The sequence below is a fragment of the Hemiscyllium ocellatum genome, chromosome 9 (genome assembly GCF_020745735.1).
Source record: "Hemiscyllium ocellatum isolate sHemOce1 chromosome 9, sHemOce1.pat.X.cur, whole genome shotgun sequence".
Taxonomy (NCBI): Eukaryota; Metazoa; Chordata; class Chondrichthyes; order Orectolobiformes; family Hemiscylliidae; genus Hemiscyllium; species Hemiscyllium ocellatum.
This window is the reverse complement of record NC_083409.1, coordinates 98,383,714-98,410,885: the sequence shown is the minus strand read 5'-3', so window position 1 is coordinate 98,410,885 and position 27,172 is coordinate 98,383,714. Positions and strand designations below refer to the sequence as shown.

Genomic DNA, 27,172 nt, shown 5'->3' with positions numbered 1-27,172 from the left:
ATCTGGGGGATATATCTGCAGTACTCTTGCGTATTCTGTCTATCTCCGGGTCCATAATGCAATTAAAATCCCCTCCTATAATTGTGTAACAAGCCCCGAGAGCCATCAGTTTGGAGAATGCTTCCATTATAAATTTGAAAGGATGTGGGGGGACAATAAAGATGCAAGATTCCATATTCCTCTCCATTTAGGAAGGCTTTAATCAGTATATACCGTTCAGATTCATCTTTTATCTGACTTCAGATTTTGAAAGGGAGGTTCTTCCGAATGAGAATAACTACTCCCCTACGTTTTGAACTGAAGGATGAAAAGGAGGCCTGATCAAATCCGCCCTGTTACAATTTCAAGTGTTCTTTATCCAGTAAATATGTCTCCTGTAAGAGAGCTATATCAACCCTTTCTTTTTTGAGGTTTGATCATATTTTCTTCCTTTTGATTAGTGAATTACTCCCCTTGACATTCCAGGTACTTTGCGTCAGTTTTCACAGTGGAAGACATGAGTAATATCCCAACAATTAAAGGGAGTCACGGGGCTGAGTTGAGTATGGTTGCCGTTACGAAAGAGATAGTGCTAGAAAAGTTAAAAAGTCTTAAAATTGATAAATCTCCTGGCCCTGATGGGAAACACCCTAGAGTTCTGAGAGAGGTGGCTGAGGAAATAGCGGAGGCATTAGCTGAGATCTTTCAAGAGTCACTGGAGTCAGGAAAGGTCCCAGATGATTGGAAGATGGCTGTTGTAACCCCCTTGTTCAAGAAAGGATCAAGACAAAAGATGGAAAATTATAGGCCAATTAGCTTAACCTCGGTTGTTGGTAAAATTCTAGAATCCATCATTAAGGATGAGGTTTCTAAATTCCTGGAAGAGCAGAGTCTGATTAGAACAAGTCAACATGGATTTAGTAAGGGGAGGTCATGCCTGACAAACCTGTTGGAATTCTTTGAAGAGGTGACAAGTAGGTTAGACCAGGGAAACCCAGTGGATGTGGTCTATCTAGACTTCCAAAAGGCCTTTGATAAGGTGCCACACGGGAGGCTGCTGAGCAAGGTGAGGGCCCATGGTGTTCGAGGTGTGCTGCTGGGATGGATTGAGGATTGGCTGTCTAACAGAAGGCAGAGAGTTGGGATAAAAGGTTCTTTTTCAGAATGGCAGCCGGTGACGAGTGATGTCCCGCAGGGTTCAGTATTGAGGCCACAGCTATTCGCATTATATATTAATGATTTGGATGAGGGGACTGGGGGCTTTCTAGCGAAGTTTGCCGATGATACGAAGTTAGGTGGACAGGCAGGTAGTACTGAGGAAGTGGTGAGGCTACAGAAGGATCTAGACAGGTTGGGAGAGTGGTCCAGGAAATGGCTGATGGAATTTAACGTGAGCAAGTGTGAGGTCTTGCACTTTGGCAAAAAGAATAAAAGTATAGACTACTTTCTAAATGGTGAGAAAATTAGTAAAGCCAAAGTACAAAGGGATCTGAGAGTGCTAGTCGAGGATTCTCTAAAGGTAAACATGCAGGTTGAGTCCGTGATTAAGAAAGCGAATGCAATGTTGTCTCTTATCTCAAGAGGGTTGGAATATAAAAGCAGAGATGTGCTACTGAGACTTTATAAAGCTCTGGTTAGGCCCCATTTGGAGTACTGTGTCCAGTTTTGGTCCCCACACCTCAGGAAGGACATACTGGCACTGGAACGTGTCCAGCGGAGATTCACACAGATGATCCCTGGAATGGCAGGACTAACATATGAGGAACGGCTGAGGATCCTGGGATTATATTCATTGGAGTTTAGAAGATTAAGGGGAGACTTAATAGAGACGTACAAGATAATACATGGCTTGGAAAGGGTGGACGCTAGGAAATTGTTTCCATTAGGCGAGGAGACTAGGACCCGTGGACACAGCCTTAGAATTAGAGGGGGTCAATTCAGAACAGAAATGCGGAGACATTTCTTCAGCCAGAGGTTGGTGGGCCTATGGAATTCATTGTCGTAGAGTGCAGTGGAGGCTGGGACGCTAAATGTCTTCAAGGCCGAGATTGATAGATTCTTGTTGTCTCGAGGAATTAAGGGCTACGGGGAGAATGCTGGTAAGTGGAGTTGAAATGACCATCAGCCATGATTGAATGGCGGAGTGGACTCGATGGGCCGAATGGCCTTACTCCCACTTCTATGTCTTATGGTCTTATGGTCTTGGGTGCACCATTTAATCGAATGACTAACCATAATCGTCCAGGCAAGTCCGAGACCACCGGGAGGAAGAACCCCATCTAAAACACCCCAGGCATTGACCATAGAAAATTCATAAAGATAGAGACTCTTTAATACACTCTCACAATGTAGTAAAAAACTTTCTAAATAAAAAAATACTTAAAAGGAGATTTTCCCCCTTCCTTCCAGGGACATCACTTCCTATCTGAAAACCCATTGTATCCTCTCCCAACCAGTGCCCCACCTTCGACCCAGGCACCCCATAATAAAATAGAAAAATTCAAGTGTACTATAAAGCTAAAGTTAGCCATGAGTACCCTAGTTCCCCCACCCATACCAACAACTAGATACATTTAGTAACGATAATACTAAGTATTAACTATAATGTTACAGCCTGAACAGGTAATAACTAAGTGTAATAACCCCAAAAAAGAAAGGAAAAAACCCTATTTTAAAAGAAAGAAATAAGGTAGGACAAAGCAAACACCACTCCCCTCACCTGAATCAACTAAACCGCCCGGCCTATATAAAAAAAGGAAATTGCATAGTGGAGAACAAATAAGCCCCCCATCCCTACCCCCCAGAGATGATATTAAACAGTCAAGGAAATAAGGGGAAAAAAAGGGTAAACTGGTGGTGGGGGGAGGGGGAGGGGGCGGGTCAGAACAGCATTATTAACCACTCAGATTAATTCTTACAGTCTATTTAAGAGAGTCCAAAAATTCCTTGGCCTTCTCCAGCAATCCGAAGTTATAGACGGATCCTTCGTGGTTAAAATGCAGTGTCACTCGTAATGCAAGAATTACTGAATGTTTAAGTCCCTTAGACGGACCAAAGCTGGGGAAAAAATCCTGAAACAGCATAATACTAGATCCCTTATATGTCATGACCTGGGGATCTTTCCTGAAGGTTCTGGAGGCTTCCAGGAGCATTTGCTTCTCTCTATAACACTGAAGCCGGAACAGGACCGGGCCTGCGTATTGCAACCCGGTGGGCCCATTCTACCTGCACCTGGCCTGATCCAGCCTCCAGCTTCAACATCTGAGGGAGCCACTGCTCCAAAAACACTGCAGGCTAGCCTTCCTCTTCCCGTTCGGGAAGGCCCAGCAAACAAGTATTTTTTCGATGACCCCGATTCTCGAGGTCGTCGATGTGATCTTCTACGGCAAGTGTCTGGGCCCGACCCACGGCCGATTCTGCAGCAGCCTCAGAGGTCGCAACCTTTAGCTACACCCCTCCAACTCGATGTTTGATTTTTTCAATATCTCGGTAGTGCTTTTGCAGCGCGACCGAGAGCGATTCCCACCTGCTTCTGGACTCCTCTATGAAGATGTCGATCTTCTCTTCCAGCTTGGTAATTACAGCAACAAGGCTCGCCACTGTAGGTAAGTTCCCTCGGGCGGCTGTGGACACCTCTGCTGCAGCTGGGGAGGGTGGGGGAGGGGCTCCTGCCTGCTGCAAGCTGTGGACATTCTTTCCCTTAGTCATTAACAAAGCACCAAACTACTCAAGTTTGATGCAAAATGACTAACTGTATTGAATAAAAGCTATTTTGAATGGTTTGGCAGGTGTGATGGAGGTAGGCAGCCTACTTTGCCTGAGTCTTGGGCAGAGCAATATAGACTCAGACTTGCTGGATCGCCGTCACCTTGGATCTCCTGCAGGGGATTCTGATGAAACTGAACTGCAAGAGCAACCACCCCAGCACCCACAAGTGAAGCTTCATTAAAACATTATTCAAACCGGCAAGGACACACCGCAGCAACCCAGAACTCCAGAATGCAGAACAGAAACACCTGTTCAAGGGATTTAAATGAAATGGATACCCCAAGAGGACTATCATCCAATACTTAGGTAACAAACCTACAGGAGAAAACACCACACAACCAGACATGATAGTCACCATGCTGTACATCAAAGACATATTAGAAATGATTACCCAACTACTCAGACCCCTAGGAATCTTAGTGACCCCACAAACCAGTGAACACCTTTTACCAGCACCTCACAAAGGTGAAAGACCCAACACCCACATCCAACAGGACAAACGTTATCTACAAGATACCCTTACTGTGCGACTTGCCACTGCCAGACATAACCAATACTCCCTCATTTCTAACCACACAGATAACAAAGAACACAAATTCAAATGGGACAATGTAACCATTCCATCACAGACAAAATGGGGACACTTGAGAAAATTCCTTGAAGCCCGGTACTCCAACTGGAACTGATCAATAAACTGTGTTGATGATACTCTTTTAACAAGGTTATGTTGTCCTTTTTTTCAGAGGGATCATAAACTCAGAGACTCCAGGAGGTGTAAGTTTGAAGGGTTTTAGGGTCAGTTTGATTATAGCTGACACATACTGCCTCAGGAAAAAGACTTTCAAGTTTTAGAAAAATAAATCATTGTACAATGAGAAGGAAGTGGCCAGTTTTCCCAGCTCAGCTTTACTCTCGTTTGGTTTGGTTTGGTTTTAGCAAAAGGTCAGTTGGGAAGCTGCGGGACCCAAAGAAGCAAATTCATGCTGATTCTCCCTCTTTCTGACATCTCTTCTGTAAAACTCTATGTTTGATTGTTTGATTTTACCTTTATTTCCAAGAGGTGTTTATGGGGATTGTTGCACGTGTTTGGAACAGCATCATTAAGTTGGGATAATCTGTTGGGTTTTTGGATAAGTTAAGTTTTTCTATATTTGGTTCTCTCTTGGTTGTGTTTCATTCAGTAATCTTGCAAATAAATTTTGTTTTGTTTAAAACTAAGCAGTTTGGCCAGCTGCACCACTCCTGGAATATCTACTTTACACCTGATTAAAACAACTAGCAAAGTTAGCATCCTGGCTACTTTCTTAAAACATTTGAGGGGTCTGGCTTAGTCCATTGGGGGCTTGTCCAGGATTGGGGGCTTGTCCAGGATTTGTTCTATAGTTCCAAATTGGGATTAGGGTTTTAGATTAGATTAGATTAGACTTACAGTGTGGAAACAGGCCCTTCGGCCCAACAAGTCCACACCGACCCGCCGAAGCGCAACCCACCCATACCCCTTACCTAACACTACGGGCAATTTAGTATGGCCAATTCACCTGACCCGCACATCTTTGGACTGTGGGAGGAAACCGGAGCACCCGGAGGAAACCCACGCAGACACGGGGAGAATGTGCAAACTCCACACAGTCTGTCGCCTGAGTCGGGAATTGAACCCGGGTCTCAGGCGCTGAGAGGCAGCAGTGCTAACCACCGTGCCACCGTGCCGCCCACTAACTAGGGTGTTGGACTCAAAGGCTGTGAGTGGCAGGTGTTAGTGTCTTTTGTTCTGGGTGTTAATTTTGGTAGATTTAAACAGTGCTTGGGATAGCAATGGCTCTTTCAGTCACCAAGAGTTTTCAGGGGAGGGAAGTAGTAACTTTGGGAGTTTTACAAAAGGTGAATAAGGCAAAGCTGCTGGAATTAGCAGACAAGCTGGGGTTTGTGGCTGCCTCCTTCCATAAGACAAGGAGGGATAATTACAGCAATAGTTCAACATTTAAATTTGTGAGAAGTGCCATCAGAGTCTTTAGAGATGGCTAAAGTTCAATTGAAAATGAAGCAACCTGAGGCAAAAGAGAAGGAAAGGGCAACAGAAATGAAATGGTTTGAATTATGATTAAGAGCAGAGGAAAGGGGGAAAGAACAAATTGCTTGAGCGAACAAAAAGAAAAAGAGAGAGAAAAGAGACAGTTGAGAGAAAATGAAGAAAGAGAGGGAGTTTGAACTTCAGAAATTAGCACTTAAACAGGAAAGTCAGCTTAAAGGGATGGAAATGAAGGCTGAAGATAAACTTAGTGAGGAAGAGAGTGAGGATGATCAAACCCATGGTAGCCAAAGGCCTGGTCAGAAACTGTTTAAATATGTTCAGGATGTGGAGGTGGACAAAGTTAAAAATTACAGAACACCAGGTCCAACAGGTTTATTTGGATGCACTAGCTTTCGGAGCGATGCTCTTTCATCTGATAGCTGTCGAGCAGGATCATAAGACATTGAATTTACAGCAAAATGATACAGCTGAAATGATACATTGAACCAACTGAGATTGCTGTTAAGTCTTTCATCTTTTAGAATGGACTGCAGATTTCAGTTCGTTAGTATGTAAATCACGGGACTTCTTTTACATCACATTCTGGAAGTAACTTAAGGTTTTATTTTTAAAAAGGTGACAGTCTATTAAAGGTGTGAGGTTAGAGTCTGTCTGTATCCCAATCTTGAGTCAGACTGGTTCTATTTCCAAAGTAGTAATGTTTAAAATGTTACATGGATTGACTGCCTGCATTGACTGCCTGCAGAGTGTGAGCTTTTTACCCCATAGTCTTCACCCCATAGACTTACACGTGTTTGTGCAAGCGTCACAAGGATGTAGTTGAATTTTGCCAGACCTATGGAAAACCACAGACTGCAATAAAATTCGCACTTTTAATACCTATTCCTGCAGATGAGGAACCTTTTACAAGAGTCTTAATTGATTGTATAGGACCCCTACCTAAAACAATAGGTGGGAATCCGTATTTTTTTTAACAATAATGGATGTGTCCTCTAGATTTCCAGAGGCTGTACCATTACGCAGCATGACAGCTAATAGGATTGTAAAAGAATTACTCAAAGTCATAATCCAGAGACCACATATTTGGACTCTGTGTCAAATTTTAGGGAACAATTAAATAGAGCAGGGGAGTTGGCTAGACAGCATTTAAAAGTATCACGGCATATAATGAAACAGGAAGCCGACAAGAGATCAAAAACTTGCAATTTTGCTTTTAGAGATAAAATGTTAGTGTAACTTCCAATGATTGGTGAACCTTTGAAAGCAAGGTTTAGTGGACCTTATCAAGTTGAAAGGAAATTGAGGTGAACTATTTGATCAAGACTGCAGACAGAAAGAAATCTTGCAGAGTGTTCTGTGAATATACTCAAATGATATTTTGACAGGGAAGGAAAGCCAAGTAGACTGTGTTATTGGTTGCAACGCAGAGAGAAGAATCAAGTTCAGAGGATTTTGAATTGGACATCCCTCAAATTAAATTTGACAATGAGGAAGTTGTCAAAAATTGGGATAAATTATTGAGTCACCTTTCAAAGGAAAATTTAAATGACCTGAAAGAGTTATTACTGTCACATGGGGAGATATGTGGAAATAAGCTGGGAAGTACTAATCTAATTATGCAAGATGTAGACATAGGCGATGCTGTTCCGAGTAAGCAACATCCTTAATTGTATAACCCTCTAAAGTTGGCACAGGTCAAAAGTAGATTGAACACATGCTCCCAGGCGATAGAATTGAAGTAGGTTACAGTGACTGGAGCTCAGGTATAGTAATGGTGCCAAAACCAGATGGTACCCAGTGGTTATGTGTGGACTATTGCAAAGTCAATATAGTTTCAAAGACATTGCATATCTGATTCTGCATTTGGAAGACTGTGTTGCAAAGATGGGACAAGTAACTAAGTTGGACTTGTTCAGAGGTCACTGGCAGGTACCTTTGTCCAAAAGAGCGAAAGACAATTTCAGCTTTCGTAACTCCAAATGGACTGTATCAGTTTAAAGTCACGGCGTTTGGTATGAAAGATACACCAGCCACTTTTAAGAGACTTATCAATAACGTCATTGCCGTATTACCAAATTGTGTAGTTTGTATTGATGACGTGGTGATTCTTAGTTACACATGGAAGGAATATTTGCAACATTTATCAGAATTGTTTGATTGACTTCAGGAGGCAGGCTTGGTGATAAACCTGGCTAAAAGTGAATTTGACAAAGCCTATTTCATCTTCCTGGGCCATATTATTGGACATGGACAAATGGGCCCTCGGAATGCAAAAACAAAGTTATCAGAGAGTGTCTCATTAAAAAAAAAACAGTACTATGATTCCTTGGATTTTATTGAAAATTCATTCCAAATTATACAGTGTGTCTGCTTCACTCACTGAATCGCGAAAGAAAGGCAAGACGTTTCAGTGGACAGTGAACTGTCAGAAGGTGTTTGACAGTCTGAAAGCTGTGTTAACCCCTGCCCTAGTATTAGCCATGCCTAATTACACAAAGCCATTCAAAGTGACTATCAATTTGAGTGATGTGGGTGTCGGTGCTGTCCTCTTACCAGAAGACAATGAGTAAATAGATCTATTGGGTATTTCTCCATGAAATTGAACATTCATCAGCAGAAATATCCGACAGTTGGGAAGGAGACTTTGAACTTGATGTTGGCTTTACATTTCAGTGTTTATTTTACCAGTTATGTGTCTGAGACAATCATATCCGCTGATCATAACCCATTGTGAAGTAACTTAATGATAAAAATGTCAGACTTTCAATGAAGCATGTTGATACAGCTATTCAATTTGAAAATTGTGCATATGGCAGGACAGGAAAACATGATTACTGATGCATTGTTGAGACTTGAATGAGAAATGGAGGTAATTGATGGCGGGATAAAACATACTGATACAAAATGTAGTAGTGCATGTTTGCATGATTATTGTCAATGTAATATATATGGATGTTGTAGTGTATTAAGAATTTAAGATTAAGGGGTTTTAAAATGGAGCTATCTTTGCATATTGATGGTTCATGTTTTTTAAGGTGGGAGGTGTGATGATGCTGCTCCTTTAACAAGGTAATTGCTTTTCCAGAGGAGTCCAGAGAGACTCCAGGAGGTCTAGGTTTAAAGCTTTTTAGGGCCAATTTGATTACAGCTAATAGACACTGCCTCAGGCAAAAGGTTTTCAAGTTTAAAAAAGCATTCGTAGAATGTGGCCAGTTCTCGTAGCTCAGCTTTTCTCTGGTTTGGCTTGGTTTTGGCAAGCAGTCAGTTGGGAAGCTGCTAGGTCCAAGAAGCAGATCCGTCCTGATGCTTCCTCTCTCTAGCATTTCTCCTGTGAGACCCTGTATTTGATTTTACCTTTTTTGCCAAGGGGTGTTGATGGGAATTGTTGCAATCATTTGGAACAGCGTCACTAAGTTGGAATAATCTGTTGGGTTTTTGGATAGGTTGTTATTCTATATTCTGTTGTCTTTTGTTTGTGTTTCGTTTGATAATCTTATAAATAACTTCTGTTTTAGATTAGATTTGATTAGATTCCCGACAGTGTGGAAACAGGCCCTTTAGCCCAACATGTCCACACTAATTTTGTTTCAAGCGAAGTGATTGGGACAGCTGCATCACTCCTGCAATATCCACTTTACATCTGGTTAAAACAAATAGCAAAGTTAGTATCTGGGCTACTTTACTGAAATGTTTTGAGGGGGCCTGGCCTGGTCCATAACAAAACATATTGAACTGGACCCCGAATACGAACGATTCAGACACAGAACCAGAAGTCCATAAAACAGGGACACAGAAATACTAGGCTGGACAGACCATCAACACTTTATTGAAGATGCAGTAACGATGTCACCTAATGAGGTGATGAAATATCTGCAGGAAAACACACCAGCTTGGTGAATGAATCTGTGACTTCGCAGAATTTAATTTTCTGGAAATGCTCCCAGTCACAGATAACAATATCAGACTTTGTACGCAGAAAGATCCAGTCATTCAAAACTGAAACAACTGGTTGTGATGGAGAAATGAAAGGGCCATCACGACTAGAACTGAAACCTGTTTGGACCCAGAGAGACCAGATCACAGTAGAGCTCGATGTATTGATACTGGGAGCAAGAGTGATTGTCCTGGGCAAAGGTTGCCATCAAATACTGTCTGAATTCCACCAGGCAAAAGTGAGGACTACAGATGCTGGAATTCAGAGTCTAGATTAGAGATGTGCTGGAAAAGCACAGCAGGTCAGGCAGCATCGAATGAAGGGCTTTTGCCTGAAATGTCAATTTTCTTGCTCCTTGAATGCTGCCTGACCTGCTGTGCTTTTCCAGCACCGCTCTAATCTAGATTCTGAATTCCACCAGGGCCAGACAAGGATCTCCAAAATGTTGTTGAGTAGTTATGTGTGTCGGCCAGGCCTGGATGCAGACATAGCTGTGTTGGTGGGTAGTGCCAAGAGCGCCAACATGGACAGAAGTTACCACTAGCAGCTCCCACACATCCATGGGAATAAATGGGTAAGCCTTGGACCAAGTTGCATTTTGACTATGCATGTCCTTTCATGAGTTCAAAGTTCTTAGTCATTGTAGATGTGAGGTCAGGACCAGTGACGTATAAAGTTCAGGTAGGTGCGGCAGTCCTGAATAAGCACATGGGTCACATGAAAACTGCAAATTCACAAACAATACAGGAGCAAAATGTGCCCTACCCCTTGGAAAGGCTGCTGGAACCCATGGGTTCACCGTCCTCATCAAGAGTTGATGAGTCATAAATATACATAAGAACTTGGAGCATTTAATCCTTCAAGCCAGCTCCGCCATTCAGTAAGATCATGGCTGATCTTTTCATGGTCTCAGCTCCACTTACTCACCCTCGCAACATAACTCTTAATTCTTTTATTGGTCAAAAAAATCTATCTTAACTTTAAAACCATTTCCTAAAGTAGAGTCAACGACTTCGCTGAGCAGGGAGTTCCAGAGATTCACAGCATTTTGGGTGAAGAATTTCCTTCTCAATTCAGTCCTAAGTTTTCTCTCCCTAATGTTTATGCTGTTCCCTCTTGTCCTAGTTTCATCTGCCAGTGGAAAATCCTCTCTACATCTATCTTATCTATTCCCTTCATAATTTTATGTTTCTATAAGATCCCCCTCATTCTTCTAAATTCCAATGAATATAATCACAGCCTACTCAGTCTGTCCTCATAAGCCAACCTCACAACTCCAGAATCAACCTAGTAAACCTCCTCTGCACCCCCTCTCATGCCAGTCATCAGAATCTGAGATGGGCATAAGGATGTAGCTGCCTCAACACCTTTGCCCCTTGAAGAAGAGTATGAAATTCTACCAAGGTGTTCCTTGCACAAGAGGCAAACTCCTGTGTGTTACATATTGCCCATATCAGATGCCAAGTCAGAAGATTCTGACTTGATGCTAAAATGCCCCAGGAGGCTCTCCAAGATAAAGGACCAGCCTATGTCGTTGGACTGAGAAGGTGGTGGAATTAGTGATTGTACCATGGTCAACCAGCTGGACTTTAGAGAATATGAGTTTCCTGATTGGGGCTATTAATCTGATACAAGCAGGGAGCCCTCACTGACATATAAAAAGAGGAGTGCCAAACGTACCAATACTCTGAGAGCTGACTCTGAGTGAGGCATGGACTCTTTGTGCGGACGCCCTAGTTACAAAGGCCAAACAACATCTTCTTCAGGCAGCTGAGGAAATTTGGCATGATGGCAAATACCCTTGCCAACTTTTAGAGGTGTGCCATCGAGAGCATTCTGTCTAGATGTATAACTACCTGGTATGGCAACTGTACCATTCAAGATCAGAGGTGGTTACAGAGAGTGGTGAACTCGGCCCTGACAATCGCAAAGGCCAACCTCCCATCTATGGAATCCATCTACCAGGCCGAGTCAAGTAAAGGCCACCAACGTTCTCAAAGATTCATCCCACCCTGGCAATGGTTTTCTCCAACCTCTACCATCGGGGAGAAGGTACAGAAGCCTGAACACACACACCAGCTGATTTCAAAATATTTTCTACCCTACTGTTGTTAGAATACTGAATGGACTCAGAAACTCTTAACATTTGCCTGTACCTGTGTTTTTGTTTTTGCCGCTGTCTACCTGATATTTACTTACTTAAATATGTGATCTGCCTGTATTGCTCACAAGACAAAGCTTTTCACTGTGCCTTGGTACATGTGACAATAAATTTAATTCAATTCAATTCCTTTCAATACTAGATTCAAGGAATGTTCATGTGTAAATAAATGGTGACTTGGTGACAGAAAACTGGTCTCTGTGGAATTATTTCACATGGGTAATATACTGTGATCAAACAGCACACACCAAATAGCAAATGTGATCCCACAGATCTCTCAGCAATTCTCGTAGATGGTAACAACTCATGGGTCAGCAAATTTCATTGAATTTTAAAAGGCATTATAATTCTTTACTTTTGCTGATCTGGCCTTGAAGCCCCGCTCAAGAATTGTCTTGCCATAGATTGCCTGAGTGAGTGTTTTCCTTGATCAGTACTCCTCTGGACTTCATAAGCTACACTCCAGTATTGACACATTGACATATACACAGCTTTTCTCCCTCAGCTCAATTCAGCCCCTGCTGAACTCTGTTCTGTATTTTCCCTGAAATCTAACCTTGCTCAGTTGCATCCAGCAAGTAGTGCTTATGGGCTTTTGAACTATACTAACCCATTAGTGGCACACAGTTTCTTGTGAGCCCCTACAACTTCCAGAACATTTCCTAAGACCTGACTGCAGCACCTACCCACTTCATAACTCCACAAATCTGAACTGAGTTCCATCTACTCTTGGGACTGAATCAATCTTTCCTGCACAGACTCCTAACACTCCTAATTTTGGAGTCTACTGTCTGCCTTCTTCACACTTACTGATCTTCAGTTTCTAACTGGCTGCTTTGAACTCCTGTTCAGCAAACCAAAAACTGTCCTGAATGACCTGTTGAAAACCTTGCAATAAGCCTTTCCCCAATTGCCATACAAAATTATATGTTACCACTGAGCAGCTTTTGGAACTGTCAGTTTCATGTATGTTACCAGTCATAGATTGCTGGCTTGATCAGTACTCAGAGAAAGATAAAACTGGAGGATTTCATCTCAACTCTTGTGCAAACAATAATCAAACGGGCAAGTAAACCAAAAGAAAGCCCTCAAACGTGAACTGTAAAACTAAAAACAGTAACTGAAATCTCATTGAACTAAAATGTAATTCCTGGAATGTTTATCTTTTGTTTTCTTTGGAAAGTTTATCTTTATAAGTGCTTGTGGTACTTAATCACTCTGTGCCCAACATTTGGATATCTTTAGTCTTAAATAATAACTAATTAACATGCTCTGAATACTATGCTCAGAATTTTCTCAGAATTAGTTTTTTCATTTCTATCCTGTCAGCAAAATGAAGATCAAGCACAAATAAGTTAAATATTCATTTCAAAATTATGATTCTCAAAATCATCTGGCACTAATTGAGGCTGCTAAGTGTGATGAAAACTTTATTCACAGAACAACATATATCAGTTGTGGCAATACTATGGCTTGAAGAGGTTATTTTGGCATGGTTACTTTTAAGAGAGAGTTTGAACAAGATGTGGTAAGTAATCTGTGAGAAAGTAAAGAGCTTGTGAAGCCTTGGGTTTTTTTTTCCAAATTTGGAACAATAGCAGCAGCCTGCATGGTGTGGCCAAGCTCCGACCCACAGAACTAGGACTTGTAGTTTTAGCATTCAACAGAAGCTGCTGGGGTTGTGAAAAAGCTGCCATATCTCTCTTTATAGCTGAAAACTGGAGTTCTTTCTCTCACGAAATTGTTTTAATGTTTTTTTCGCCTGAATTAGAGTTGCATATAAGACAATCTGTTTTCTGAATTTGTCTTTTTGCCAAGGGTGTGTTTATGGGATATTACTACATTGGAAAGGTTACTGTTTAGTAGTAAAATAATCTATTATTCTGTTAAGTTTTCCAATTATTATTCCAAGTTCCCCTTTCTTTTGTTGTTAACTATGGCATTTGAATAAATTAACATAAAGTAATTTGACCAATGGAATATATATTTTGGTCCATGTTATAGTCTAGCCCATAACACAGTTTTAAGCCAATTTCACTTCAGTCCGACTCCACAACAAGAATGCAGTGATTCAAAATATCTTTATAAATCTTACATTTTTTCCCAGAATCTATTAGATCTCATTGTCCAAACACAGATTCCGTTTTTTTTGTCTACAATGTAAATGTGTTCTGTTTCTGAAATCATACCTGATCTGGCACTAGAAGAAAGCTAAATGACAACTTGAAGTTGGTTTAGACCTTTATACTCAATGTCCACACTTCATGATTAACAGGGTATCTTGTGCATGCAGCACTGAAAACTAGTATGCAAGCACAACAGGTAATAAGGAAAGCAAATGGAATATTGGCATTTATTGCAAAAGGAATAGGGTGTAAAAGTAGCGAATTGTTGGTGCATCTGTGCAAGGCATTAGTAACATCACACCTGCAGTATTGTGTATAGTTTTGGATGTATTTCCCTTGGAAGTCGTCAGAAGAGGTTTGCTAGATTGATTCCAGAAATGAGGGGATTGTCTTATGGGAGAGATTGAGCAGTTTAGACCAATACTGTCTGAAGTTCAGAAGAATGAGAGGAGATCTAAACTAGGTATATAAAATGAGAAAGGCAATTGACAAGGTAGATGTAGAGAGGATGTTCTTTCATAGAGCAATCTGAAACTATAGGTCAAACAGAGATGAAAAGAAATTACTTCTCTCAAAGATTGGTTAATCTGTGTAATTAGGTACCCCAGCGTACAGTGGATGCCAGGACATTGAGTAAGTTTAAAGATGGAGGTTTAAGGACAGATTTTTGATTAGTAATGGGTTGAAAGGTAATGAACAGCAGGCAGGAAAATGGAATTGAGGCCAAGATGGGATGAGCTGTGATCGTATTAAATGACAGAGGAGGCATGAGTGGTGAAATTGCCTACTGCTGCCATGAGTTCATATGTTCTTATGTTTTTATCACAACAAGCTGTGGTATTGATGACAGACGAGAAGTGCAAATTTACAATGAGCTATTTACACTCCTCTTTTTGATCCACACTTTCCATATGTTTTGATATAGTTTATAATAAGGACACTCGAGTATTATTGTCCAATATCTGATTTTTCCTTTGTGTGGCACAATTTTTAATATACAATTAACAACATCAAAGGCGAATTTAAAGCGCAAGTCAGCATTGTGGGCAGAAATTGTACATTGCAGTTATTTTAATTACAATAACTTTATAATTTGATTTTATCAATATGTGTTTTGCTTTGGAGCGTTCTCACATGCATAACAAGAACAGTGAGCACACTTATACCCAAACTTTTAAGCTGTTGAAATTAATGGAAGACAAGTCTTGGGTTGGAACTGAGTAGGTGGCATTTGTCTGAATTCTAAATAAGCATTCCAAATGGAAATATCTCTGCCAAGGTCTTCTGATGCAGCCTGTGGATTTTTGAGGGTTCTATTTCAAAGACAGATTTATTGGTAGTGTTTACCTAAGATTCATGTACTAATAAAAATAGATAAATTGTAATATATTACTAATGATTAATCATGTATAATTAAAGACAGTTTTTATTCTAAAACAGAATTATGCTTGAAGAATTTACATGCTTTGTCTTCTATTGGTTTGATAAAAATGGATGAAGAGATCAATTTCAAGCCAACAGGTGAAAATATCATTCCAAAATTTCTAATAAAATTTTGTTTTAATTAAAAATATCATAACAGTATTTATTATTGATATTGTAATATGTTAAAGCTTTTCCTTTATATTTAATAGAAACTGGGAGACTAATGGCTCGTTATTGCATTGCTTTCGACACAATGAAACTTTTCTACTTGGTCACTGGAAGCGAAACTTTAAATGAACTGGTAACTTGATAACTCAATGAAAGTTTTAATTTCAGATCCAAAAATGATGATGCACCTATTTCAAATTGCTCATTTTAAATTTCTAGGTGGATCTGGAAAACGTAAATAATTTCACAGTATCGAAAATAGACTTACTGTGATTATTTGGGTAGGGGAGCACATTGATAACTGAAGTCGGCTAACAATTCAGAGGTTTGGCAAAATAATCTGGATGCATGAGTTCCAAGTCCCACCAAGCCAGCAAAGCCCCTTCAATGAACAAAAACGAATTTCAAAATTTAAATTCAGTTAATGGTGACTGTGAAACTACTGTATGACAAATACAACTGGTTCACTAATATTTAGAGTCGTAGAGATGTACAGCATGGAAACAGACCCTTTGGTCCAACCCGTCCATGCTGACCAGATATCCCAACCCAATCTAGTCCCACCTGCCATCACCCGACCCATATCCCTCCAAACCCTTCCTATTCATATACCCATCCAAGTACCTCTTAAATGTTGCAATTGTACCAGCCTCCTCCACTTCCTTTGGCAGCTCATTCCATACACATACCACCCTCTGCGTGAAAAAGTTGCCCCTTAGGTCTCTTTTATATCTTTTCCCCTCTTACCCGAAAGCTATGCCCTCTCGTTCTGGACTCCCCCAACCCAGGGAAAAGACTTTGTCTATTTATCCTATCCATGCCCATCATAATTTTGTAAACCTCTATAAGGTCACCCCTCAGCCTCCGACGTTCCTGGGAAAACAGCCCCAGCCTGTTCAGCCTCTCCCTGTAGCTCAGATTCTCGAACCCTGGCAACATCCTTGTGAATCTTTTCTGAACCTCTTCAAGTTTCACAACATCTTTCCGATAGAAAGGAGACCAGAATTGCATGTAATATTCCAACAGTGGCCTAACCAATGTCCTGTACAGCCATAACATGACCTAACAACTCCTGTACTCAATACTCTGACCAATAAAGAAAAGCATACCAAACGCCTTCTTCACTATCCTATCTACCTGCGAATCCACTTTTAAGGAGCTATGAACCTGCACTCCAAGGTCTCTTTGTTCAGCAACACTTCCTAGGACCTTACCATTAAGTGTATAAGTCCTGCTAAGATTTGCTTTCCCAAAATGCAGCACCTCGCATTTATCTGATTTAAACTCCATCTGCCACTTCTCAGCCCTTGGTCCATCTGGTCCAGATCCTGTTGTAATCTGAGGTAACCCTCTTCGCTGTCCACTACACCTCCAATTTTGGTGTCATCTGCAAACTTACTAACTGTACCTCTTGTGCTCGCATCCAAATCATTTAAGTAAATGACAAAATGTAGAGGGCCCAGCACTGATCATTGTGGCACTCCACTGGTCACAGGCCTCCAGTCTGAAAAACAACCTTCCACCACCACCCTCTGTCTTCTACCTTTGAGCCAGTTCTGTATCCAAATGGCTAGTTCTCCCTGTATTCCATGAGATCTAACCTTGCTATTTTAAAATAAATAGAATTATTGTCGCTGGCCCCAAAGTGCTCCCCCACTGACACCTCAGTCACCTGCCCTGCCTTATTTCCCAAGAGTAGGTCAAGTTTTGCACCTTCTCTAGTTGGTACATCCACATACTGAATCAAGAAATTGTCTTGTACACATTTAAGAAATTCCACGCCATCTAAACCTTTAACACTATAGCAGTCCCAATCGATGTTTGGAAAGTTAAAATCTCCTACCATAACTATCCTATTATTCTTACAGATAGCTGAGATCTCTTTACAAGTTTGTTTCTCAATTTCCCTCTGACTATTGGGGGGGTCTAGAATACAATCTCAATGAAGTGATCATCCCTTTCTTATTTCTCAGTTCCACCCAAATAACTTCCCTGGATGTATTTCTGGGAATCTCCTCCCTCAGCACAGCTGTAATGCTATCCCTTATCAAAAATGCCACTCCCCTTCCTCTCTTGCCTACCTTTCTATCCTTACTGTAGCATTTGTATCCTGGAACATTAAGCTGCCAGTCCTGCCCATCCCTGAGCCATGTTTCTGTAATTGCTATGATATCCCAGTCCCATGTTCCTAACTATGTCCTGAGTTCATCTGCCTTCCCTGTTAGGTCCTTGCATTGAAATAAATGCAGTTTAATTTATTAGTCCTACTTTGTCACTGCCTGCCCTGACTGTTTGACCCACTTTGTTCTCAGCTGTACAAATCTGAGATCGATTTCTTTCCTCACTATCTCCCTGGGTCCCACCCCCCCATCTTAAGAGTTTAAATCCTCCCAAGCAGTTCTAGCAGATTTCCCTGCCAGTATATCGCCCCCTTCCGATTTAGGTGCAATCCGTCCTTCTTGTACAGGTCACTTCTACCTCAAAAGAGATTCCAATGATCCAAAAATGTGAATCCTTCTCCCATAAACCAGCTCCTCAGCCATGCATTCATCTGCTCTATCCTGCTATTCCTGTCCTCACTAGCTCATGGCACTGGGAGTAATCCAGATATTACTACCCTTGAGGACTTCCTTTTTAAATTTCTGCCTAACTCTCTATAATCTCCCTTCAGAGTCTCAACTTTTCCCTTCCAATGGCATTGGTTCCAATGTGAATAATGACCTCCTGCTGGCCCCTCTCCCCCGTGAAAACATTCTGCACCCTCTCTAAGGCATCCTTGTTCCTGGCACCAGGGAAACAACACAAAATTTTGCTTTTTCTCTGCTAGCCACAGAAATGTCTGTCTGTATCTCTGACTACAGAATCCCCTAACACAATTGATCTCTTGAAAGCCCATGTACCCCTCGTTGCATTAGAGCCAGTCTCAATACCAGAAACTTGACTGTTCATGCTACGTTCCCCTGAGAATCCATCACCTCCTACATTTTCCAAAACAGCATACCTGTTTGAAATGGGTATATCCACAAAAGACTCCTGCACTAGCTGCCTACCTCTCTCACCCTTCCTGGAGTTAACCCATCTATGTGACTGTATCTGAGACTTCCCCCCCCCTTCCTATAACTGCCATCCACCACATACTGTTGCAGTGGCAAATTCCTCATCGCTTCTGTCCCTCCAACCGATCTACTCGATCTGATAAGATTCGCATCCAACAGTATTTATGACAGATATAATCCGCAGTAACCTTTAAACTCCCACATCTGACAAGAAGTACATATCACTGCAAAGGCCATTTTTTGCTTCTTCACAATCTACAGACCCAGAAAGTAGTACCATCTTATTCCTCTATAAAAACTGCCCCAGGTTAAATTAATAGCTATGGCTTATATTTTAAGTTTAATCAAGAGACTTATCTGCAAAAACATGTAATCAAGAAAGAATCCACTATACTCACTACTGCAGCCTTTCTCTTGGACAGACTTAAAACAACAATTAACTTATCTGATTCTGTGCTGTGAACTTCACCCAACAGTTCCTCCAAGATTAGTTGTGAAATTCACTGTTTGTTAATTTTCCCAGATGCACTCTGATGTCCAGCGATACACGAATTCAAACAGCATAGGCGGTAACTGTGCAGGATCTCTCTCTCTCTCTCTCTCTCTCTGTCTCCTGCACTGTCCTCACTGTCGCTTTCTTTATCTGCTCTTCTCCCTTTTAAACTGCTGTTGTTTTGACTTTTTTTCCCCAAAGTTTTTGGGAAAGGAAACGTCCTCTGCTGGTATATCATTCTAACAAGGTCACAATCCTGTCTGCACCTTGACCCATCCATGGCAAAGCAACTGAAGTCTTGCCCTTCCAAATCCAGGGCTGCCAGGCTTGGAAGTCTCCCCGCAGGCACACATTCCGGATCAACACCCTTCCAAAAATGGACTACTTCCCCTGGTGGGTTATCATTCTAATGGGATCACAACCCTGCCTGCACCCTGTCCTAGGATGGGACACAATGACTCTATGACTATGACTCCGATGTGTGACTCCAAATTTACAGCAGTTTAGTGAACTCTTAACTGCCCTCTGAAATGACCTAATAAACCCAGATAAAGAACCCAGTCGATTTTTCATCTGTTAAGTTAAAAGAAAGAAAGTTTTACAGATCCCTTTCCAGATGTATCCTCTGATCCACAAATAGTAAATTTGTACTTAGTCTTAGGCCATTCAGTGTACTTGTGTAGAGATTCAGGACAATCTTCCCTTATCCCCATAGAGTAAGTTTGAGATGAAAGTAGTTTATAGTGATTCTAGCTTCATAGAAATAAGAGAGGAAAGTCATAGAAGCAATGACATAGTGATGTCAGTAAATATACATTGTTAAAACGCCTAGAGAAACTGCAATGGAAAAATTGATTAGAATTGAGTGGTAAAAGGGATTCCCTACCAGCTGTCAAGAACAAAGTTTCAACGTAATGCTTACCAAGTTATTAAAGTATAATCTTAAAAGGGAGAATGATTATGGTGCCTTTAAGTTCAGGTTTGAAAATAGAGAAACTATTACAAGAAGGAAATACAACATTTAATATTATATTTGAATAGAGGTTGAGTTGAATGTGCCAATTTGAACATACTTTGTACACACACAGCCCAGATCTTTGTTTTCAGATACTTGGAGACCAGGTATGCAGCCAGAGATGTATGTCAGTGCTCAGTGCACTGACTGTTAAAGCTTAAATTGTTTTGGCTTACTTAACTGGATAGTTACACAGGAAATATCCAAGTTTAACTCCTGGGTGACTATTTACCCCCCCTCCTTGCCCCTCACCACAATCTTACCCCCTTGACCAATCACTCAACCACCTGAATTATGCCATGATCCACCTCCAATCCAATTAGACTCCACCATACGATTGTAACTCCTGAAGACCCTGCCCCAGGCCCATTGTGGCTCAGCCCAATTACCTCACTGGCCCCAATCCTTTGAGTGCCCCACTGAAGCAACTTGATTAGCCCTAAACTGATGATATCACTCAACTTAAGAGTCTTACAGCACAGAACAGGCCCTTGATATTGCTTGACGCTAGCCCACTTGCCATCCTGCCCAGCTGCCAGCTTACCCACATACTTCATTCAACTTACTGCCTAACTCACTTCTTTCACCTGCCCTATTGACTTATAAATTATACGCTCACCCGTTCGATCAATCATTCATTAATTCACAACTGCGTTGAAAAGGTGTTTTAAAAGCAGTTCTTTGCTTCTGTCTTTACTGAAGAAAAGGACCTTGTCGTGAATGACACCATTGAGGAGCAGGTAAGTGTGCTGGAACAGATAGAGATTGAGGAAGCTGATGTGCTGAAAATTTTGACAAACATTAAGATTGACAAGTCGCCAGGGCCAGACCAGATTTGTCCTCGGCTGCTTTGGGAAGCGAGAAATGTGATTATTTCGCCGCTTGCAAAGATCTTTGCATCCTCACTCTCCACCAGAGTTGTACCTGAGGACTGGAGGAAGGAAAATGTAATGCCTCTCTTCAGGGAAATCACCAGAAATTACAGACCAGTCAGTCTCACGTCTGTCGTCTGCAAGGTGTTAGAAAGGATTCTGAGGAATAGGATTTATGACCATCTGGAAGAGCATGGATTGATTAAATGCAATCAGCATGGCTTTGTGAGGGGCAGGTCATGCCTTACAAATCTTATTGAGTCCTTTGAGGATGTTACTAGACAAGTTGATGAGGGTCGAACGGTGGACGTGGAGTATATGGACTTCAGCAAGGCATTTGATAAGGTTCCCCATGGTAGGTTCATTCAGAAGGTCAGGAAGAATGGGATACAGGGAAATTTAGCTAACTGGATACAGAGTTGACTGGTCGACAGAAGACAGCGAGTGGTAGTGGAAGGAAAGCATTCTGCCTGGAAGTCAGTGGTGAGTGGCGTTCCACAGGGCTCTGTTCTTAGGCCACTACTCTTTGTAATTTTTATTAATGACTTGGACGAGGAGATTGAAGAATGGGTTAGCAAGCTTGCAGACGACACAAAGGTTGGAGGTGTCGTTGACAGTATAGAGGGCTGTTGTAGGCTGCAGTATAACATTGACAGGATGCAGAGATGGGCTTAGAGGTGGCAGATGGAGTTCAACCTGGATAATTACGAAGTGATGCATTTTGGAAGGTCGAACTTGAAAGTTGAGTACAGGATTAAAGACACGATTCTTGGCAGTGTGGAGAAACAGTGAGATCTTGGTGTGCAGGTACATAGATCCCTTAAAATTTCCACCCAGGTGGACAGGGTTGTTAAAAAAGCATATGGTGTTTTGGCTTTCATTAACAGGGGGATTAAGTTTAAGAGCCGTGAGATCTTGTTGGAGCTCTATAAAACTTTGGTTTGACCGCACTTGGAATACTGTGTGCAGTTATGGTCGCCCTATTATAGGAAAGATGTGGATGCTTTGGAGAGGGTTCAGAGGAGGTTTACCAGGATGCTGCCTGGAATGGAGGGCTTATCTTACGAAGAGAGGTTGACTGAGCTCGGACTTTTTTCATTGGAAAAATTATGAAAGAGAGGGGACCTAATTGAGGTGTACAAGATATTGAGAGACATAGATAGAGTTGATAGCCAGAGACTTTTTTCCAGAGCAGAAATTGTTAACATGAGGGGTCATAGTTTTAAGCTGTTTGGCAGAAAATATAGAGGGGGTGTCAGAGGCGGGTTCTTTATGCAGAGAGTTGTGAGAGCATGGAATGCGTTGCCAGCAGCAGTTGTGGAAGCGAGGTCATTGGGGACATTTAAGAGACTGCTGGACATGCATATAGTCACAGAAATTTGAGGGTTCATACATTAAGTTTACCTTACATGAGGATCAATGGCACAACATCGTGGGCTGAAGGGCCTGTTCTGTGCTGTACTGTTCTATGTTCTAAAATCCCAAAGCTTTACAATGTGTTAGTGAGTATACAGCAGTTAATACTGTAAAAAGCAGGTATGGCTTGTCTTTGCTTCATGATCCAAAGCTAAAAGAAGAACTTTGGTTTAAAGTTTTCTTTATATTTCTGAAAAAGCTAAGACTGGAAGTCACAGCATGAAAAGCAGAGCTCATTCATAATGAGAAAAAGTAGCAGCAGAGTGGCAATCTGGCAATAACTGATGCTTCTGAGATTTGGGCCATAGTTGTTACTGCCTGTGTACTGCTTTGTGTAAAATAGTCCCCAATTTCCAATTGTTTTGGAAAATTAAAATAATTTATTGTTAGCTTACTTCTTGTGTAAAATCAGAAGCAGTTTGCAAGATACTAATGCAGAGCTGGGCTGAGAGGTGACAAATGGAATTTCATGCGGAAAAGTGTGAAATGATTCACTTTAGAAGGAGTAACAGAGTACTGGACAATTCTTGGTATTGTAGATGAACAGAGAGATCTTGGTGTCTATGTACATAGATAGTTGAAAGTTCCCACCCAGGTTGATGGGGTTGTTAAGAAGGCGCACATGTGTTAGCTTTTATTGGTAGAGGCATTTGGAAGCATGAGGTCATGCTGCAGCTGTACAAAACTCTGGTGTGGCTGCACTTGGAGTGTTGTGTACAGTTCTGGTCACCGCTTTATAGGAAGGATGTGGAAGTCTTGGAAAGGGTTCAGAGGAGATTAACTAGGATGTTGTCTGGTATGGAGGGAAGGTCTTCAGATGAAAGGCTGATGGACATGAAGCAGGTTTCGTTAGGCAGAAGAAGGTTGAGTGGTGACTTAATTAAGACATATAAGATAAGGAGAGGGTTAGATCGAGTGGACAGTGAGAGCCTTTTTCCTCGGATGGTGATGGCTAGTATGAGGGAACATAGCTTTAAATTGAGGGATGATAAATATAGGACAGATGTCAGAGGTAGTTTCTTCACTCAAAGAGTAGTAGGGGTGTGGAACGCACTGCCTGCAACAGAAGTAGGCTCGCCAAATTTAAAGGCATTTGAATGGTCATTGGATAGGCATATGGATGAGAATGGAATAGTGTAGGTTAGAGGGGCTGCAGATTTGTTTCACAGGTCAGCGCAACATCGTGGGCCAAATGGCCAATACTGCGCTGTAATGTTTATGTTCTTCTATGTTCTATACCTACTTGTTTTCCACCATTTTAAGAATAATGTAGGTCTGCAATTAATGAATATTCAAATAGCAATGCTTTAACATTGTTATTTGGTCGAAATTCCGAGAAATAGGACGAGAAGTAGGCTACTCAGCCCCTCTAGTCTGCACTACCATTTAATAAGATCATGGCCAATTGGATGATTGTCTCAACTCATTTTACCTGTGTAAGATATTCAGTGATCCAGCTTGACTGCTTACTGGAGCAAAGAATTCCTAAGATCCACACCTCTTGAGAATAGATTATTCTCATCTATTTTTAAATGAGACACCCTTTATTCTGAAACTGTGCTTCAAGTTCAAGATTCCCCCACAAGTGAACATCCTCACAGCATCCAATTTGTCAAACAGCTGTCACAATTTTGCATATTTCAGTAAGATTAACTCTCATTTCTTAAAAGAATATGGGCCCAATTTGCTCATAAGACAACCTTTCATTCGAGGAGTCAACCTGATGAATGTTATCTGGACTTGCTGTAATGCAAGAAAACCCCTGCTTAACAAGGGTACCAAATTGTATACAAAACTTAAGTGTTGTCTCACCAATATCCTGTATAGTACAGTTGTTGATAAACATCTCTAATTTAACATTAGTATTGCCAAAAATGATACATGCTGTTGGAGGTCTTTGTCTTGTACTCTTCGAATACAGATGCAAAGTATCAAATTTCAAAGGGAGCAACAATTTATGCTGAGTGAGAAAAGGGTGTTAATTGGTTTGCATGTTTACTCTGATCGAGGCATTCCAATTAAGAATGGACACTATGCATTTTTTAATTTTAAAAAGTGCAATGCCTGGACATTTTCTTTTCTTCTGCTAAGAATAGGTCGCTGCATATGAATATGGTCAGCATGAACCACATTGCAAATGTGACAGAAACTTCTAAATTATTTGTGAGTGTAATTCTGAACACACTCTGAATTGTTGAGCAAGTGCTAATTTGCATTACAATAGGATGGTTCAACCAGCTGAGGAAGGAGAATCTGTTCTCCTGTTTTTGATCTCCATTCTGTCGGTTGCAATGAATATTTTTAATTTTTAGCACAAAGCTAGCACATTTCAATTTAAACATAGTTTGTTAGAAATGGAAGAAACCAATTATGAAGATTTTCTTGTATGAAAGAAAGAGAAATTTTATTAACCACTAACCTGAAGAAAAATTATAAGAGTAAAAAGTGAGATCTGCAGATGCTGGAGATCAGAGCTGAAAATGTGTTGCTGGTTAAAGCACAGCAGGTTAGGCGGCATCCAAGGCAGCTGAATTTCCTGTTCCTTGGATGCTGCCTAACCTGCTGTGCTTTAACCAGCAACACATTTTCAGAAAAATTATAAGAACCTGACATCAAGAGCAGATAATAAGTTTAAAGAAAAGAGTGACAGATATAGACAGGGCAGATTAAGGCTACACAATTCAAAAGTCTTTATAATCTTTGAGTTGTTAGGTTTTAAACCTGAGGCCATAGTTAGTTAATTATTGACCTTACCACAGTAAGAGGAACAAAAGAACAAAGAACATAGGAGTTGAGGCCTGGAAAGAACAGCCATGATTTTGTAGAATGGCGGCACAGAATTGAACTGAATAGTCAAGTCCTATTCCTGTTTCTTATGGTCATAGCAGGAGCAGAATCTGAAGTATCTTTGAGTTCTTAGTAAATGCTTGTTTCCCAATTTGGGTTTTCATTGGTGCTGTATTCTGAGATGATGAGAGAAGCAGGAAAGGAGAGTGAGTTTTCAAGCACGTATTGTCACAATTTTCTTTTTCTTCTGCTGTGTTGCTCAAAAGCTGCTATTGAAATATGGTTCACAGTGGATTCCAGAGTCAAGATCCACATTTTTTCCAAGCTATCTAACTGGCAAGTGAACCTTTAACCTCCTAACATATAAAGTTCTAATACATTTGTGAATTAAACAGGAGTTGTAAATTTCTTGATGTTGACTCAGCCTAGTTTTGATGTCTTTCAATAAAAAAGACAATTTGAATGCAGACAGTTTTGCTTATTCCACACAAGTCTCGGGAAGTTTAATCCATTTAAGTCCACTTTCTTCCTTTTTAAAACCATGAAAGTCCTTGCAGGTCTAGGGTATAACAATCTAATGACGGCAGTTAAGTTTAGATAGTCTATATATAGTCTTATATAATGGGGGAAGTATATTTCCCTGATTCAGTCTCCATAGCAACACTTGACTAATCAGTTGTCCGATTAGTCGACTGCGCCCATACCTCCATCCTTCCCTCCTATCAAGGCCCCAAAGGACCCTTTCAAAGTTTCACCTGCACTTCCACACATGTCATTTATTGTATCCATCGCTCCCAATGCGGTTTCCTCTACATTGGGCAGACTGGATTCCTTCTCGCAGAGCGTTTTGGAGAACATCTCCGGGACACCAGCACCAACTAACCCCACCACCCCGTGGTTGAACATTTCAACTCCCCAACTTTTCCAGCAACACACTCTCACCCTCACAAAGTGCAGCCCTCCACTTCAACTTCAACCTCGCCATCAAACCAGCGAACAAAGGGAGTGCAGTGGTAGTTTGGTGCACTGACCTCTACATCGCTGAAGCCAGGCGCCAACTCAAAGATACCTACTCCTACTGCACCCCCCAACATGACCTCACACCCCATCACCAAACCATCATCTCCCAGACCATACACAACCTCATCACCTCAGGCGATCTCCCACCTACAGCTTCCAACCTCATAGTTCAGGAACCCTGCACCGCCCGATTCTACCTCCTACCCAAGATCCACAAGCCTGACTACCCTGGCCGACGTATTGTCTCAGCCTGCTCCTGCCCCACCAACCTCATCTCCACCTACCTTGATACTGTGCTCTCCTCCCAGTTCCAGGAACTCCCCATATACGTTTGGGATACCAACACACCCTCCACCTCCACCAAGACTTCCGTTTCCCCGGCCCCGATGCCTCATCTTCACCATGGACATCCAGTCCCTCTACACCACCATCGCCCATGACCACGACCTCCAAACCCTCCGTTTCTTCCTCTAGCAATGTCCCCACCAGTACCCTTCCATTGACACCCTTATTCATTTGACTGAACTGCTCCTCACCCTCAACAGTTTCTCCTTCCAATCCTCCCACTTCCTCCAGACAAAAGGAGTAGCCATGGGCACCTGCATGGGCCCCAGCTATACCTGTCTTTTTGTCATCTACGTAGAACAGCCCGTCTTCGGGAGTTACACCGGCACCACTCCCCTACATTCCTCTGCTACATTGGCGCCACCTTGTGCTCCCACGAGGAGGTCAAACAGTTCATCAACTTCACCAACACATTCCATACCGAGCTTAAATTTAGCTGGACCATCTTTGACACCTCCCTCCCCTTCCTAGACATCTCCATCTCCATCCATGAGGACCGACCTAACATTGACATTTTTTACAAACCCACCGACTCCCACAGCTACCTGGATTACACCTCCCACCCTACCTCTTGCAAA

At 41.6% G+C, this 27,172-nt stretch overlaps 1 protein-coding gene across 1 annotated transcript in view; it reads left to right on the top strand.

Annotated features, from left to right (window-relative positions):
• hfm1 (helicase for meiosis 1) overlaps positions 1 to 27,172 on the top strand; it is a 192,005-nt gene that overhangs the window by 94,991 nt on the left and 69,842 nt on the right. The window contains exons 18-19 of the mRNA XM_060829604.1: positions 15,438 to 15,518; positions 15,632 to 15,723. Of these exons, the coding sequence (XP_060685587.1) occupies positions 15,438 to 15,518; positions 15,632 to 15,723 (173 nt within the window). The remainder of the gene's footprint in view (positions 1 to 15,437; positions 15,519 to 15,631; positions 15,724 to 27,172) is intronic.